Source organism: Meleagris gallopavo, chromosome 3 (assembly GCF_000146605.3).
Source record: "Meleagris gallopavo isolate NT-WF06-2002-E0010 breed Aviagen turkey brand Nicholas breeding stock chromosome 3, Turkey_5.1, whole genome shotgun sequence".
Lineage (NCBI taxonomy): Eukaryota > Metazoa > Chordata > Aves > Galliformes > Phasianidae > Meleagris > Meleagris gallopavo.
This window is the reverse complement of record NC_015013.2, coordinates 2,347,173-2,362,610: the sequence shown is the minus strand read 5'-3', so window position 1 is coordinate 2,362,610 and position 15,438 is coordinate 2,347,173. Positions and strand designations below refer to the sequence as shown.

The window sequence follows — 15,438 nt, the reverse complement described above, 5'->3', positions numbered from 1 at the left end:
TGTATTTTTCTCCAAATGTCTAAAGTACAACAAAGGAACAGTTTTCTATGTTATATTTTCTTTATGTGAGCTGTAAGTGTAATGCTGCCAGCCATAGGAAAATGTATATAGACATATAAACATGGTATCTAATCAGAAGTCCACAAGCAGTACTGCTCAGGAGACCAGGCATACTCACATGCTTCAGTTTAAACTTGCATTTAATTACCTTGCTAATCAGGACTAAGTTCCCAAGCAAAAGGGATGCATCATCTCCAAAGATAACCCAATTGTTTCACGAGTAATGTAAAATTATTTCTCTTTGTGCATCAGTTTAAGATAAGCCACACGAAATGGAAGGAATTATAGCCTAAAATAAAATGCTGAATGATAGCTATGTTGAAATGTGCTATTTGGAAGAGATTTGGGGTTACAGTTCTGTTTCTTGTTTATACATATTTTGTTCCAAGCAATTTTGGCAAAAGGTGATAAATTTATTTGGATTTTTTAGTTCTCGGATAATCTTACTAGTAGTATGCATTTGATTCCCTGAATTAATTAGCTTACTTCATTGAAGAAAAGCATGGTTTTATGTTCTGAGGCAGTGAAAAATATCAAGGACAGTGAAAACTCACCAGAACTATTTATCGGACTTTATTAAATCAGTTTCAAAAATAAACTGTTAACTAATGTTCATGTGTGTGAACACAGATGAGTAAGTGTATTTTGTATCTTAGACGTACAATTACGCATATAATCTTTTCTATTTAATTAAGAGGAGTTACGGTATGAACTTTCCTTTTACTGACACTCTAGAGCCATCGCTGGAAAAGCAGTGCTGCTGCCCTGTGTCCTGATGTAAGCAGCAAATTTGTTAACTTTAAAGAAAATCTGTAATATGCATCATGCCCTGTAACTAGCTTAATCTACCTGTTTGTGATTGTGATTCCATATGTGAATTTGGACTCACACAGTGATGAATCAGTCAGCTTTCATTGTCATTCTCAATGTATTTATCCTATGGCAATGAAAGTCACTTTTGCCTTTTACCAAATGAAACTGAGCTATATGTGTGATTTATCTTTCATGTTTTCCTGCCTAAACAGATGCAGGGTTTTTTTAATCTTTCTTTTGTGTGTATGTGTTTTTTTTTGTTTTTTTTGTTTTTAGTTCCAAATGTTGGGAGTAGGTATTTTTTTTATTAAGGGGATGAGCTGCAGAAATACTTTACCCTGAATTGATGATGTCAGGTGCTCACATTATTTGCTTCATTCTGTGGCCAGCTTTGGACTTGAGTGCATTTTGCTTCAAGCTGGCATTTTCTGTCCTCTTTCATCCCTTTTACAGTGAAACCTTGGAGTGGTTGCATGGATTTTTCTCATTTGTTTCCTCTTGTCCCTTAGGTGAAAAGCTCATGAGACTTGGCTATCCAGATGCTCACTTTGATATAAACCTATGCTATGAGTAAGAGTCTGAGCTGATACAGCCTCAAATGATGGGCCAAGCCACCCGAATGCAGTCGCGTACCTTGGAGCTGACTCGCTTCACCCCGTGATGCAGCACGCACCAAGCGCAATTGCAGAGGTGGCTCCAGTCAGCAGCTCACCTTATGCTCAGGTCTATCATCCTAACAGGATAGAAGGGCCCATTAACGGAGAAACAACTGACAGCCATGATAACAACATGCATGGCCTGGTCTCCCTCCTCAGACCAAAGAGTCGAACCTGATAAAAGAGGTCTACCCCAGAAATAGCTGCCTGGATTCTACTGGCTCTGAGAGCAGCCACAAAGATCACCAGTTCTACCTAGGAAACTCTGCCTTAAACTCCAAGAGGAAGCCAAACCTGGCTTATATGAAGGGGGATGCCAGGGCTTTGGATGGCACAAAAGCTCCTAAGGGCTCTTTAAAGGATATCTGTGAGGTCATCAGTGGAGAAGGGGAGCAGATCAGGGCTTTCAAGTGGTGAACACATTCTCTTTCTGGACTACGTCATATACACCATCCACACGGGCTGCCAGGGCTACTGGGACCCGCTGGAGTGCAACATCTGTAGCTACCAAAGCCAGGACTGCTACAAGTTCTAATCACACATTGTTTGAGGGCAGCACACATTCCACTGGGCCTTCTCATCCAAAGGTGACTGTTATGAAGTACTTTATTTATACACTGGTGCTTCATAACACGAAATGAATAACAACAGGCCTACCATCTCTTTAAGTAGTTTTATAAAAGTATTTTACTTACTGTGGGAATGAAATGATGTTTCTGCATTTAGAACTAGCAAGATGAGTATTTTATGGTCTCTGCTGTCATCTAGTGTCACGTATTGGTACTAACAATTGTTCTTGAGATTCTCTTCATTCCAATAAAGGGGGGTCTTTAATAATCCCTATCACTTATCCTTTAGGTAATTTTCCGTATTTATGCATGCTTAGCAGATAAGATGAAATAATTAATAAGTACAAAAATTGTAACTTTTGTATTATAGACTATTCTGTTTTGCCAAGACGCCCTCAGCAAAAGAACAACTTAAGGGACCTCTTATATGAGGTCAAACTGTCCCTCTTTTGGATTAGGAGGAATGCAACTGATGCTCCCCTACATTTTTCCTTTAAACTTACCTCTATCCCAGGAAAGCAGATGTCGGGGATAATGGCCTAGTGCTGAATGAGCAAATGTGAGAAGTTAATTAATTAGCAATACATGCTTAGCTAGGAACAATTTATGTTTAGCCAGTATTCGTACGTTTAGTTGAATGTCGGGAAAATTGTGACCAAAAGCACTCAGCCAATAGGGAACCAGGGCAGGAAGAGATAAGCATTGGGTAATAGGGAATAAAAGATGTAACGCTGTTTTCTGCGTGCTCCCCTGCTTGCAGGAGGCCCACCATTGCAACTGCAAATAAAATCTGCTTTATCAGAGATACCATCCTGATAAATTATTTGGATATTTCCAACACTTACTGAGATACCATTACAATTACCTGAGTATAAGGAAATTTTGACAATGAATTTCAGTACAGTATTTTACAATCCAGTGCTGCTGATCCCAGTTTATGTCCTAGTTCACTAGAGCATATATACACAAACAATGATTCTTGAAGAAAATTAAAAAGACACCACAAGAAAAGGGCTCTGGAGATACCAATATAACAAAGAGTTGAAATCACAAATTCAGTGCAGCATGTAATAATAATGCAAAAGAAAAATTAAACAGTACTTTTTTTTGTTTTGTTTTGAGGTTTTTTTTCTTTTTCTGGAACACAAACATATGCATTATAATATAAGCTTCCAATGCTAGATGAGATGATGGCATGACACATTTACTGTGCAATTTCATATACAAACATTTCCTGAGCTACCTGGAGCAATAAGGCTTTGTTAATTCTCAGATCAGCAGCTCAGCGTTTCATTCATTTTTTTCATGTCATTCTCATAAGGCAAAATTCTAAATAGAATTTTTTTTTAATGCTTGAAAAGTAGGACTAATTGGCAGCTACATTTGAATATGCATTTGTCATGCAGTATAAATTTACACAGCTCAGGCTGCGAAAGCAGTGGTGGGGGTAGTAGTGGGAGACAAATTCATTAATCACTGCTGAAAGTCCAAAATTATTTGGGATAGCAGATGCTGTGGGTTATTCATGTGATGTTTCCACCGCATCCCCATAAAGAACAGAAAAGTGCACTGATGGTTCATGTTAACAACTGTTTATCTCTACAGGACATGCTATAAAAAATTAATAGACTTGTTAGCTTGCAAAGTAAAATGTTTAAGTAAACTTTACTTCAGACTTCAAGATCATTGCCAATTCAGCACACTAGTAGGTTTACTTTAACTTTTGGCCTAATACAATGTTTCACAGACTTTTTTTTCCTAGCTGATTCCTTGTTTGCAGTATTATAAAACCGTTTCTGGTGCTTGGGATATCAAGCCCCCTTTCCCCATCCTAATACAGCAGAAAAGACACTAACATGCCACTTAAATTAAAGAAAGAAAAAATGGAGTAAGTGAAATCCGAGACTGCAAAACCATATACAAGCGTTTACCTTTTTCCTGAACTAAACTTTTCAACCATAAAAATATTAAGCAGCCATACCCTACAGAACAAGGGATAAGGCTATTTCAATTATAACTATTTTTTTATTTAAAAAATACAGAGCTGAAAGCCTTTTGGGTGATATTTATACATTAACAACATTTCTAGTTCCCTACATGAATCATAAATCATTATGCAAAACACAAACTATTTTTCATAGCTTAATCTTGCATTATCTTGTTTAATTTAATCTCATTTGTAAATATGTTAGATAACTAGATTTCATTGTAAGAATTAACATAAACAGAATATTTACAAGGCTTTTTTCTTCTTCTTGTGAGTGCATATGGTAAAATATCCATTAAATGTTTTGAAATTGACAGATTTTCCTCCTGGTAAAACTGCAAAGCAAGGTTAGCTTTCACCACCAGTAAAAAGGTAAAAGAGGATAATCCCTGTATCATCAGAAACTCTTTCCCACTGCTCTTGTTAGAATATGCATGACAAAAGGAGGCATTTACTCTAAGGTCTTATCATTCTTTCCAATGAGCGTGTACACTTTGACTTGAAAAACTCTTTAAATCAGTTAAAACTGTAATGTCTTGGTTCTTAGTAGGCCTGAATCAGATTTTCCCTCTTGTAGTTTAGACAGAAGGAAGGAAACACTCTTCTCAAGACAGGAGGTTCAGTTTCAGTTTCCCGTTGTCCTGTTTCAGCTCCAGCATATAGAAGCCTCTTCAAAACAGCTGCTGTCCCAGTGCTTTGAGATACGGTTATGCTTTAACTTGTGCTACATACTACTTCAAGTTCATTTCTGACTACGGCTAACAGCGCGACTCACAGAAGTTTACTTTCCTCCTGTCAAATAAGAAAAGAGCTGACCACACCTGAAAAGTGAATTCAGTCTAAACAAGCAATAAAATGTCACTGTAAACCAGAAGAGAAGTGAATATTAACAGGTTCTAAAAGGAAGCAAAAGATGTTATTATTCCAGTAAGAACTTATTACAAAAGTTAGTAGCTGTGTAAGCAGCTTAGGGTGAGCTAGAATAGAAACTTTCCCCCAAAACTTATTCTTATCTTTATAGAACTATTTTCTTATGCTCCAAAATGTCAAAAGTCTGGAATCCATGTATAAACTTTCAAGTCCTCCGAGTCCTAGCTAATATTTTGTTATCAGTTCATCACCAAAAATGGTGAGTAAAAACTGGTAATCTGCATGTCCCATTCTCTTCTTGTTATCTATTTCTTTCACAAACTGAAAAATAATAATTAACATTGATGTAAAGTTGAATATTTCTTTTTTCACTTCATCATCGCCCCTGGAATAGCTGGATTAGCAGTAATAATTTATATTTACGAATCTGTTGAGTAATTCTGACGGTTGCTCACTAAGCTGTTTCTGCGTTCTTCTGAGGAAAAAAGAAGCCTACAAACCTGCCAGAACCACAGTATCTGTCTGCTGGTTCTGGTATAATGCCAGATGGTATGCCTCTGCCTCTGCCATTTAAATCAATTTCTTGCATTCCACACAGGAGCACCTTTAGGGGAGAAAAAGGATAATAAACATAAAACTACAAGCTACTAATTTGCTTCTACAGCAAGACTACTGTACTCAAATTCTATTGTACTTCAAAGCACCTGCAATCACAGTATACTGATTTTTAATTTTTAACTTTAAAACTTCCACAGCAAATAATAACAACTGCTCATGAAGAAAATTTGGAGAGGCCACAAAATAGAAAAGCCATTCATGAAAATGTTTGTATTTAGACATTCAAACTTGGAACATATATATCATGCAATCTAGAAATACGATGTTTGGCTTCAGAGTATAATTTTGAGAGCTCAAAAGCAGCTAAAACCTGGTCCACTCAGTAATTTGATCATCCGCTGATATTTGGTTTTTATCTACCTTTCTTTCAAATTACTCATTCTTTAAACACATGCAAATCACATTGTCAAGGATTACAAAAGTAATTAGTCCAAAAATTTATAGTGGCAGAATCTTAACGTTAGAAATAGGTACGTTGGTTGCAAAGAAGAAGGTGAAGAAAAACACTGTAACCAGTACATAAGGCTTCTCTCACACATTCTGAAAACAGAACTGTCAGCCTTAGTGAACTCTGCTCTTCAGGCATTGACTGAAATTTAAGCATTACATGTAGCAACATGGATCTGGCAATAGCCAAAGAATCCTTTACCATCAAAATTCTTTAGCATCAAAACCCTGCAGATACTGCTGTGGCAGAATTTCATTGAAGCCTTCAAAAAAAGCTTGTGTCTGTTCCTCAGCACCTTGGGAAAGTCTCCATTCTGCTACTAGTAAAAGATACAGAACGGTAATTTAAAATGGTAATATGCTAACCCAAACTAATCTTTGTTAGTTTATTTTGAAATGAACTGTAAGCTATGTTGAGAAAAACTATGGAAAGTCTGGAAAGTTCTGGGGATAGAGCATTGTATAATTGTATTTGGAACCTTCACTCTGTGCAAACAATTTTAAGTTAAAACCCTATGTTTCCAGCCACTCTGCTAAAAGGCTCAAACAGGAGGCAGCATTTACTCGCTGATGATATTAATGAGAACACAGCAGTCCCTAGGCATTTGGAGAAAGAAAAAGAAATGCAGAGCTATATTCATCTAATAATCTCCCCAGAAATCTTAGTCATTCTCCATGACAAGGTAAAATCTAGTCAAGCGGTACTGGTGAAGATAAGTAGGACTGCTAGCTTACCAAGAAAGTCCATTTGGAAAGTTCCATATTTGCTTCTGTTAATCATGAAACTTTGCTCTGTGACAGAAACTCCACTCTCCATTAATAAAAAGGTGAAAAGCAGGCAGGAGACCCAAAGAACCTGAACCCATGGAGAAGCAGATAATATGCTGAATTCAAGCCTAACCTGTCAGGAGAACTGGAATCTGGAGAAATGAAAATCTAGGGAACATAACACAGGACCCAGAGTATGACCAAAAAATATTACTTAAGATGGACTCTGAGCTCTCCCTGGGTTCCTCAAAACTAGAAGAGAATGGTTTTCTGCAGATACTCCTTACTCTCTATCCCAATTAGTATTTTGCACAACTGCAAAATGCCAATATGTTCCTTCTGTAAATGTTACAATTTCTGTGAAATGTTTTCAGATGACTCATGATGAAAACAAATTCTACTCCCTCATCCCTCATATCGTTCAATCACAAGCAATAAATGGCTTGTGCTGTGTTTCATTGCTTTGTGCTCTTGACAGACTGATTTGATTTGCCCTTTCCTAACCCCAAAGTATCAGGAGTGCCCGTCTCCTTTTGCTGCAAAGCCTTATTATCCAAGAAAACGAAGACCTGGGGGAAAACCACAGCAGCTACGCATCTGCCGAGGGAAGATTTCATGCCCTGGCCTACACACAGACTGGCTCTCCCTGCTCTGCGCTCCTGGTGTCCCCTGCAGCCCCTGTGCTGTGACAAACATGAGCAGAGCTCGGGCCAGTGCCCTCCCGCTGCACGTGATGTGCAGAAATCAAACTATAAGCACAGAATAGTTGCAAAGCATGTATTTTTAATCTGGGTGCAGAGGGGGTATTCCCAGCTGGCCTGCATACTGAAGGGCAAGAAAGGTACGTACTTAAAGAACCAGCTGCTTACAAACGCTTTAGAACTCCAAGAAAATTTTGGGTTATTACTATGAGTCCCCAAAATGACTGACACTTTCTCCTCCCCGAATCTCAGCCCTATTACGCATGTGTGGTATCTCTCAGGGGTCAGTTGGTGGTCTTTTCTGAGGAAGGATTTATGTCTTCCTCACTGTGTACTCTTGACCTGGGTCAAGTTGGAGGACGCTTGACTCACCCTGGCCGGTCATCTTATCAGCTACAACACTGTCCACTAATCTGCTGCTTCTTCATTAATTTGTGGTTTTACTGTCTGAGACTGCTACCTTGCATTCCAGAGATACGATAGCTAATCATGTTATTTGAAGAAACAGGACACCCACTGTCTGTACTGTCTAAGTCTGTAGAAAAGGATCTGTTATCAGCAGCGAGAATCTGGCTTAGCCAGATCAGATCTGTAGCTGCCAATTTAGCACCCCATGAAGGCATGTAAATTTTAACCTAACTCATTTTCCTTAATTCACATGCCTGCCCACATCCCCGTGTGTTGCACCCACACCAGCTGCCCCAGCCCTGCAGCCCTCTTGCAGGAAGCACAGCCCCATGCACCAGGCTTGGCAGTAGCCTTGAGGAGCTGCTGCAGGTGACTCAGCCCCGGCTGGATCCAGACCCAGACCTAAGATGCAATGACCACTTGGAAATAGTGGAAGTTGATTTTCCTCTTTGCAACCAGTTCCTTTCCTTGGGGCTGAGCTCTGGGCCTGAGGCACATTCACCTGCAGCTCTCCAGCTGCTCTCTCCTCCTCCCTACTCCCAGTACTGCTCTTCATGCCATGCCACCCACACCTGAACTGCTTGTGCCTCAAGGGCCAAGGATGGGCCCTGGGAGGCCATCGGTTTAACCCTTGGTATAGCAGAAGGCTGAAAAAGCCATTGGAGAAGAGAGGCAAGCTCAAGGGCCTGAGTGCAGGGACACCTTTCTTCCTCCTAGGCTGCTTCCAACTCCTGTATTTTTTTTCTATCAGTCCTTGGAGAGCAAGGGGATGTTCACAGCCTGTCACTAGCAGTTCCAGTTTGGCTGAAAGTTGGGAAGACCAATAAGGAAATGGGGGAAAACCACCAGAATTTCAAGGGAGAGAGGTGAAGCCAACCCCTCTGTTATCTTCCCCATATTGGTTTTGCCATTTAGAAGCTTTATCTTCAAACATATACAACCTGAAGTGACATTCAGGGACATCATTTTAGTATACGGACCTTCTTTCTCACTTATATCATTAAAGACGTATAGACACAAATCTTTTAAGTGCTCTCACTCCTCAGATCTTTCAAATGAAATTGAATGCAGTCTTTGTTTAAAAGGTCATCTTTGAAGTTGTACACAATAAATCTAGAACTGGTAAAAATATATTAGCCAACAATGGATCATGAGCATGGCTTCAGTCAATGAGCTGTCTTAGAGAGCCTGATGAGGCACCTACCTGATGGCTGTTCTATACTGGAGTGTCCTCTAACACCTTTCCCACAGTGTAATCTGCCAGTTAGTGGTGGTTTTTAGAGGTAGTAGTTAAGATATGATCAGTAAGGAACTCTATTTTCAGACTGGCAGGGTTTTTAGGAGCTCCTACCTCCTTAGTCCACTTTACAACTTGTGTCTTTAAATAATTTGAAACAGCACTAATGTACTATACTGTTGCAGGGACTTAAAAAAGGTTTCTTCCTGTGACAAACCTAACTGCAGCTTTTCTATATTTGATTATATATTGGGGCAAATATATAATACAATTCTATGCTTTGTGGAAAGCAGCATCTTCTCTTAAAATCTTATCTGTCTTATGAAAAAACATCTTTGTTTCTCAGCTTTGGTGCTGCTTTGTTCTTGATCTGCTTTATGTATTACCTTTTCCTAATGACAGCTCTCTCCCACGATCACTGCAGCGAACATCTCCTGTATGCCACACATGAATCTTCCTGAATTTCATTTCCGTATTTCCAGATTTCCAGAAGAGTGCAATGGAAACAGCAACAGGTTTTGCAAGAATGGGATTTGTTTATTTCTTTGATCCATATTCCAATAATATTATTGTGTAAATAAATATGAAACTTGAATTTTGCCAAATTTTGAACTTTGAATGAACTTTTACCTGTTTAAGTAAAGAATGTTACTGGGCCTTTTCAGCATCACCAATCATCTGGCTTGCCTGGGTAGCATTAGGTGAAGAGTAATTGTCTTGGGCTGAAAATAAAATGTATAATATAATTAATATATATGAGTAACAAAGCTTATTTTTAATATATTACTAAAACATAAAATAAGAAAACATAAAACTAGTGGGAATTTTGACCTTGCTTTTGTGAAACTAATGCATCAGTGTCTGATCAAGGGAAGCGGTTGCAATTTTGAGGGAGTTCTCAAGGTGTTTGTCAGAGGTTTTTGATGAAATATTGCTCTTTCTATGATTCATCTTTGAAAACAGGTTGTTCACAAATGTACCTACTAATAAAAAGTAATGACAATAATAAAACATGATTATCAAGCAAGGCATATTTTTCTCTGGTAAGATAGGTCTTATAAAAGTCTAACAAAGAGACATAATCAAATATTTATTTTTGTTGAATATCTAATTGTAACTCTATGCATTCAATTTGAAAATTTGCAGCTAATGTATTTATGTTGAGATAAAATAAAAGCGAGACTATGCAAAAAAAAATCATGATTTTTTTAAGTCTTGAAGTCTATTCTCAAATTTCTTTATCAGAAATGAAAGCAAGGGTGTATATATTTTTCACTGCTCACAGGACTCTGCTTAGCCAGTATATCAAAACACATGAAATCATTTGTCATAAGTTGAGCTTGCCATAATTTAAGTTTCATTACTTTTTTTTTTTTTCCATTTTGTTATGGTTTGAAACATAGCACAGATCAGGTGATTTTTTATCTTGAAGATGCATGTTCAGCTCATTAAAATGAGCTGTCAAATCCACCAAAAAGGCTAACTATGTAAGCCATTTCTCATCTTCATCTTTAGGAACAATTTTGCAAATCATAACATCTTAGCATTTTATCCCAACTTAGCCACCTTCCTTCAGAAAAGTAAATGATGTCCCCATAATCAGCATCTATACTTCTAATGAACTCCTGTAATTGGCAACAATTCAGTCCATTGGACTTTATGAAATTCAGAGCTTTGATGATGATTTTCATGACATTATCTGTTTTTAAAGCATTTACACATAAATTTTCTTGATGTACAATGAAATGATATTTCATCAAATGTGAGTTGCTGGTGACAATTGCATCATCTTTTATTAACTTTATAAGTCCCTATAGTACCCTTTTTTTTTTAAACCAACCATCATCAAGGCACCATCGGAAGTTCTACCAAATATTTGGACAAAGTTAAAGAAAATATCTTTAATGTAATTTTTAGTGTTTCATGCAAATAAAGAGATTCATTTCTGCTCTCCAGTGGCACCAAAGAAGCCATTTCTTCAGTGACATTATATCATTATGAATACCTCTAATGAAATTGGCAACTCGAGCAGTATCTGCTGCTTCAGTACTTTCATTTATAGTCAAAGTTTGAAATTAGTTGAAATTACTCTCCAAATTTATTTCCATGAATTTTCTTATTTCTCCAGTTTGCCAGGCTACAGTCTGCTGAGACAAATTGATTTTAGAAAAATCTGTTTTTATCAGGACACATATCTGCCATACCTTCCAAACCTTTATTAATTTACCATCAGTAAACAGTTTTGATTTTTTTGCAATCAGATTTGCTATCTGTCATGGTTTTTTGATTCTTGTTAAAGGTACTGCACATAATAACATCATGTAAAGAATGGGTAATTAAGGAGTTAATACTCCAGTTCCATTGACTGACAACTTTCCAGATACCTGGTTCTCAGAAGAGAAGAAGAATGGCACATCCCAGAGAACTTTGCATTCAGAGGAGAAGATGGGAGGAAGTCACAGGGCTCTCTCTCTCGCTCGCTGCCTGGCAGTGTGCTCCCCAGCTGTGCGCCTTCAGTTCAAAGTAAGGCTTTCGGTTTCGGACACTCTTCTCTCTCATTTTATTTATTAGCCTCAGTTCCAATTGTATTGTATTATATTGTGTTATCTTGCATTCCGATATCATATTTAGTAAAATTAAGTTTCCTCCTTAGATCATTGCCACTGTTTTTTTGGGGGGTGGGGTGGGGGAGGGGTTGGCCTGCAGGCCTGCTGCCCTCTATCATGGGCACAGATTGATCAAGATAACTCCGTGACACTATCACATAACTGGCTTTTATAACAGAGTCTATTTGAGTTTTAGCTTTTAAAAAAATTTTTTTGCTGAGGTGACAGACTTTTTCAGTTCCACTATTGTGTCTTTACAAAGCATTTCCATATGCATTGAATTTGGCAGCATTTTTCTGCATATAATGTCTTTTCAAATTACAATCTTTGAAAATTCTTTCCTTAAAAATAAGCATAGTACTATATTATTTGTCTTGACAAAAAAGTACTTATCTTTCCTTTTTTCACTGAACGCTCTTTCTTCATCCACGTTTGTTGTTTTTTTGGGGGGGTGGTCGGGAGCGATTCTATTTTCTTCTAATAGGCCATCAGGTAGGTTAAAATATTAGTATTGGCAATCACTGTTTTTCACTCAAGTTCACACAAACACATGCCATATGTAATACATGTGGGTTTTGATGCGATTGAGTGTGTGATGGACACAAGAGGAAGAGTCAGCACTGTACTGTGCTGTCGCCTTCCTTTGGTTTTGACCCAGACAGTGTCAATCACAGATCAAAGGTTAGATTGTTACCAACCAATGGGTCCAGGCTGGATCACTTGGTGGGGAATTGTGCCATGTTGCGTGTGGTTTGTGGACTGCAGATTGCCTGCTTTACAGGATATAGGTTGCTTTACAGAATCACAGAATCACAGAATGGCCTGGGTTGGAAGGGACCTCAAGGATCACGAATCTCCAACCCCCCCGACACATGCAGGGCCACCAACCTCCACATTCAATACTAGAACAGGCTGCCCAGGGCCCCAAACAACCTGGCCTTGAACATCTCCAGGGACAGAGCATCCACAACCTCTATGGGCAGCTGTTCCAGCACCTCACCACTCTCTGTAAAGAATTTCCCCCTGACATCCAACCTCAATCTCCCCTCTCTCATCAAATCTTCAAATCATTTCCCCTTGTCCTGCTGTTATCTACCCTTTCAAAGAGTTGATTCCCTTCCTGTTTGTAGGCTCCCTTCAGGTACTAAAAGGCTGCAACGAGGTCACCCAGGCCCACCTTTCAAGCCTGTTGAGGTCCCTCTGAATGGCATCCCTTCCCTCCCCCGTGTCAACTGCACCATTCAGCTTGGTGTCGTCAGCAAACTTGTTGAGGATGCACTTGATTCCATCATTGATGTCACTGATAAAGATGTTAAAGAACACCAGTCCCAAGACAGAGCCCTGGCGGACGCTGCTCGTTACCGGCCTCCACCTGGACAGAGAGCCATTGATGACCACCCTCTGTCTGCGGCCTTTTAACCAACTCCTTATCCATTGAGTGGTCCACCCATCAAATCCACATCCCTCTAATCTGGAGATAAGGATGTGCTGGGGGACCATGTCAAAGGGTCTTTGTCAAAGGGGACCACGTCAAAGGGTCTCTGCTTTAATATCTGTGCATTCCACATTTTAGTGTAATATGAAAAATACTGGTAAATATTCAAAGAACTTTGTCTGTAAATAGATAATTAGTTTTGGATTCACATCTCAGCATGCTGTGAAATATTAGATCCTTAGTTGTTAAGTTTCTTTTCAAGTATCTGCCTCAAAACTGAATGTAAAAAATTTTGATTTCCAGTTCTTTAGTGTATGCTTACCCATGTAGACAGGTAAAATTCTGTTCTGTGACCACTAAACATAGCTAACTTATGCCTCTAAATGCTGTCCTCTAAGTTAAGTTAAATATTTAAAAACAGGATATATGTTGTAATGCTAGTAATATTCTTCCTAACTAGGCAATGTTGAGAAGATAAATTAGACTTCATACAGGATCATTGATGATGCTTGGTTAATTGAAACTGATTACTCTGTCCTCTCAACAGAGGCAGCTGAATGCTCATCATGATGAATCAGACATTGTGACATTCACTGGAAAAAAAATCACAACTTCGCAATTTATTTTTTTGTTGAATAGTCTGCAAACTCAGATTGGGTTTTCAGATTTTCCTGATACCTTATTTCTCCTTCAAAGGGTACACAATCATATCTATCTACATTACAACATTTTCTTTTTAAATAGTAGACTCTTTCTTCTTGCTTTTCCTACTTCAAGCATGAAGGAACCTTGAGACATTCCTAGTCCAACCTCATGCTCAAAGCTGGGTCAGTACTACATTCTGACGAGAATGCTCAGAGGTTTTTCCTGTTCTTAAAAATTTTCCTGATCTTAAAAATTCTAAGGGCGGAGAATGTACAGTCTCTTTTCAGAATCTGTTCCAATGCAAAGGTAGGCAGTGAGAAGACATCATTATTGTGAATGATGAGTTAGAAGTCTATTGATTGGAATTGTTGTAATTAATTTCTGGAATCATCACTACCTCTAATTCATTTCTGCAATTGCAACTGATATTATACTATGTACTTAACAGGAAAAAAATGAGAAAAGAAAAAAAAAAGAACTTGCCTGGCTGATCTTTACTATGATAGCAAAATTAAGGAAACAAAGCTTGGTTACTAAGATGTACAGTTTAAGGTTAAATTAGTTTTCAGAGATAGTAAACAGTTTTTCAGAGAATCAACAAAAAACTTATTCAGACTGCTGGAAAGGGAGCATAGCCTTCTGACTGGATACTGGTTCTGGAAGACATCTGCACACAGAATTATAAAGGCCTCTTGCATGTATTGATGAGGACATTTCAAGTACTGAACGACTGAATACTTTGATTTATAAATTGCAGAAATTGGTAGATGGAATGCTCTTGGTCTGCAGATTGAGAGCAAGAAATTTGTATTTCACTCCAAAAACTTACCAGAAAGATTCAGTAACTGTAAAAGTTACAGTGCTATTTTGCACTGCAGACTTTAAAATCAGTTGATGTTATGAAATCTGATGTTGGAGTTACAGCAAAATCAAAGCTTCTTCAATGGACAAACTTGCCTTATTAGTAGAAAATTTCAACTATTATTCTTTTTGAGAAAATGTCACCAGCAACTATATATTTTAGAAATAGGGACAGAAAAAGATTGTGCTTTTCATAATGAAGGTGTATTCTGTGCAACTGAGGACTATATGCTTTTGGCAAAATGGGGAAAAACAGTTTAGTATTGGAATAATAGTTAAAACTAACCAGGTTAGCAATTTATTTACATATGCTTCTGTTTGTGATCATATAGGGTGACAGTGCATCTGCTGATCTGTTGTTCCTAGGCTCAATTTGGTCTTAAATGACTTTTATTTCTGTTTTCCATTTATTACCTATGTAATGCATACTTATTCCCTTACGATGCCTGAATTCAGTGAAATTTTGCAGTAAATTCAGTTGGATCAGAAAAGGTAGCTGCGATTAATCTTTAAGTTTGATTGCCATTGTCCACAGCAAAGGCTTGTCCGTCTTGATGGTCACAATCCCAGAGTTGTCATAGGTATTGGAAGTACTGACAAGCATTCCAAACTTCAACACCTGGTTAGCTACAAAAAGAAAGAAAGAGGCTTAATGGTCTTAATGGTACTGTTGAAACAAAAGCATTTATAAATGGGCATTTGCTAGTCCCACAAAGAAGTCCCACATAAAAAAGCTGAGTAAATCTAATTTAGATTA

General features: G+C 38.1%; 1 protein-coding gene and 1 pseudogene across 5 annotated transcripts in view; one reads left to right on the top strand and one right to left on the bottom strand.

Moving 5' to 3' along the window:
- The first annotated feature begins 121 nt into the window (after window positions 1–121).
- On the top strand, window positions 122–2,537 carry LOC100542989 (annotated as a pseudogene).
- TPK1 (thiamin pyrophosphokinase 1) overlaps window positions 2,530–15,438 on the bottom strand; it is a 245,844-nt gene continuing 232,935 nt past the window's right edge. Inside the window, exons 8-10 of one of the 5 annotated variants that reach the window (XR_792765.3) lie at window positions 9,765–9,856; window positions 5,456–5,559; window positions 2,530–4,877 (exon numbers count right to left, since the gene is read on the bottom strand). Coding sequence is in view for 4 of the 5 variants with exons in the window: in XM_010708241.3 (XP_010706543.1) it covers window positions 15,184–15,308 (125 nt within the window). In the remaining variant the exon portion in view is untranslated. Of the gene's footprint in view, window positions 5,560–9,436; window positions 9,857–13,769; window positions 15,309–15,438 lie in introns of those variants that run through there. The other 4 variants (XM_010708246.3, XM_019613667.2, XM_019613666.2 and 1 more) reach the window with 4 other exon arrangements.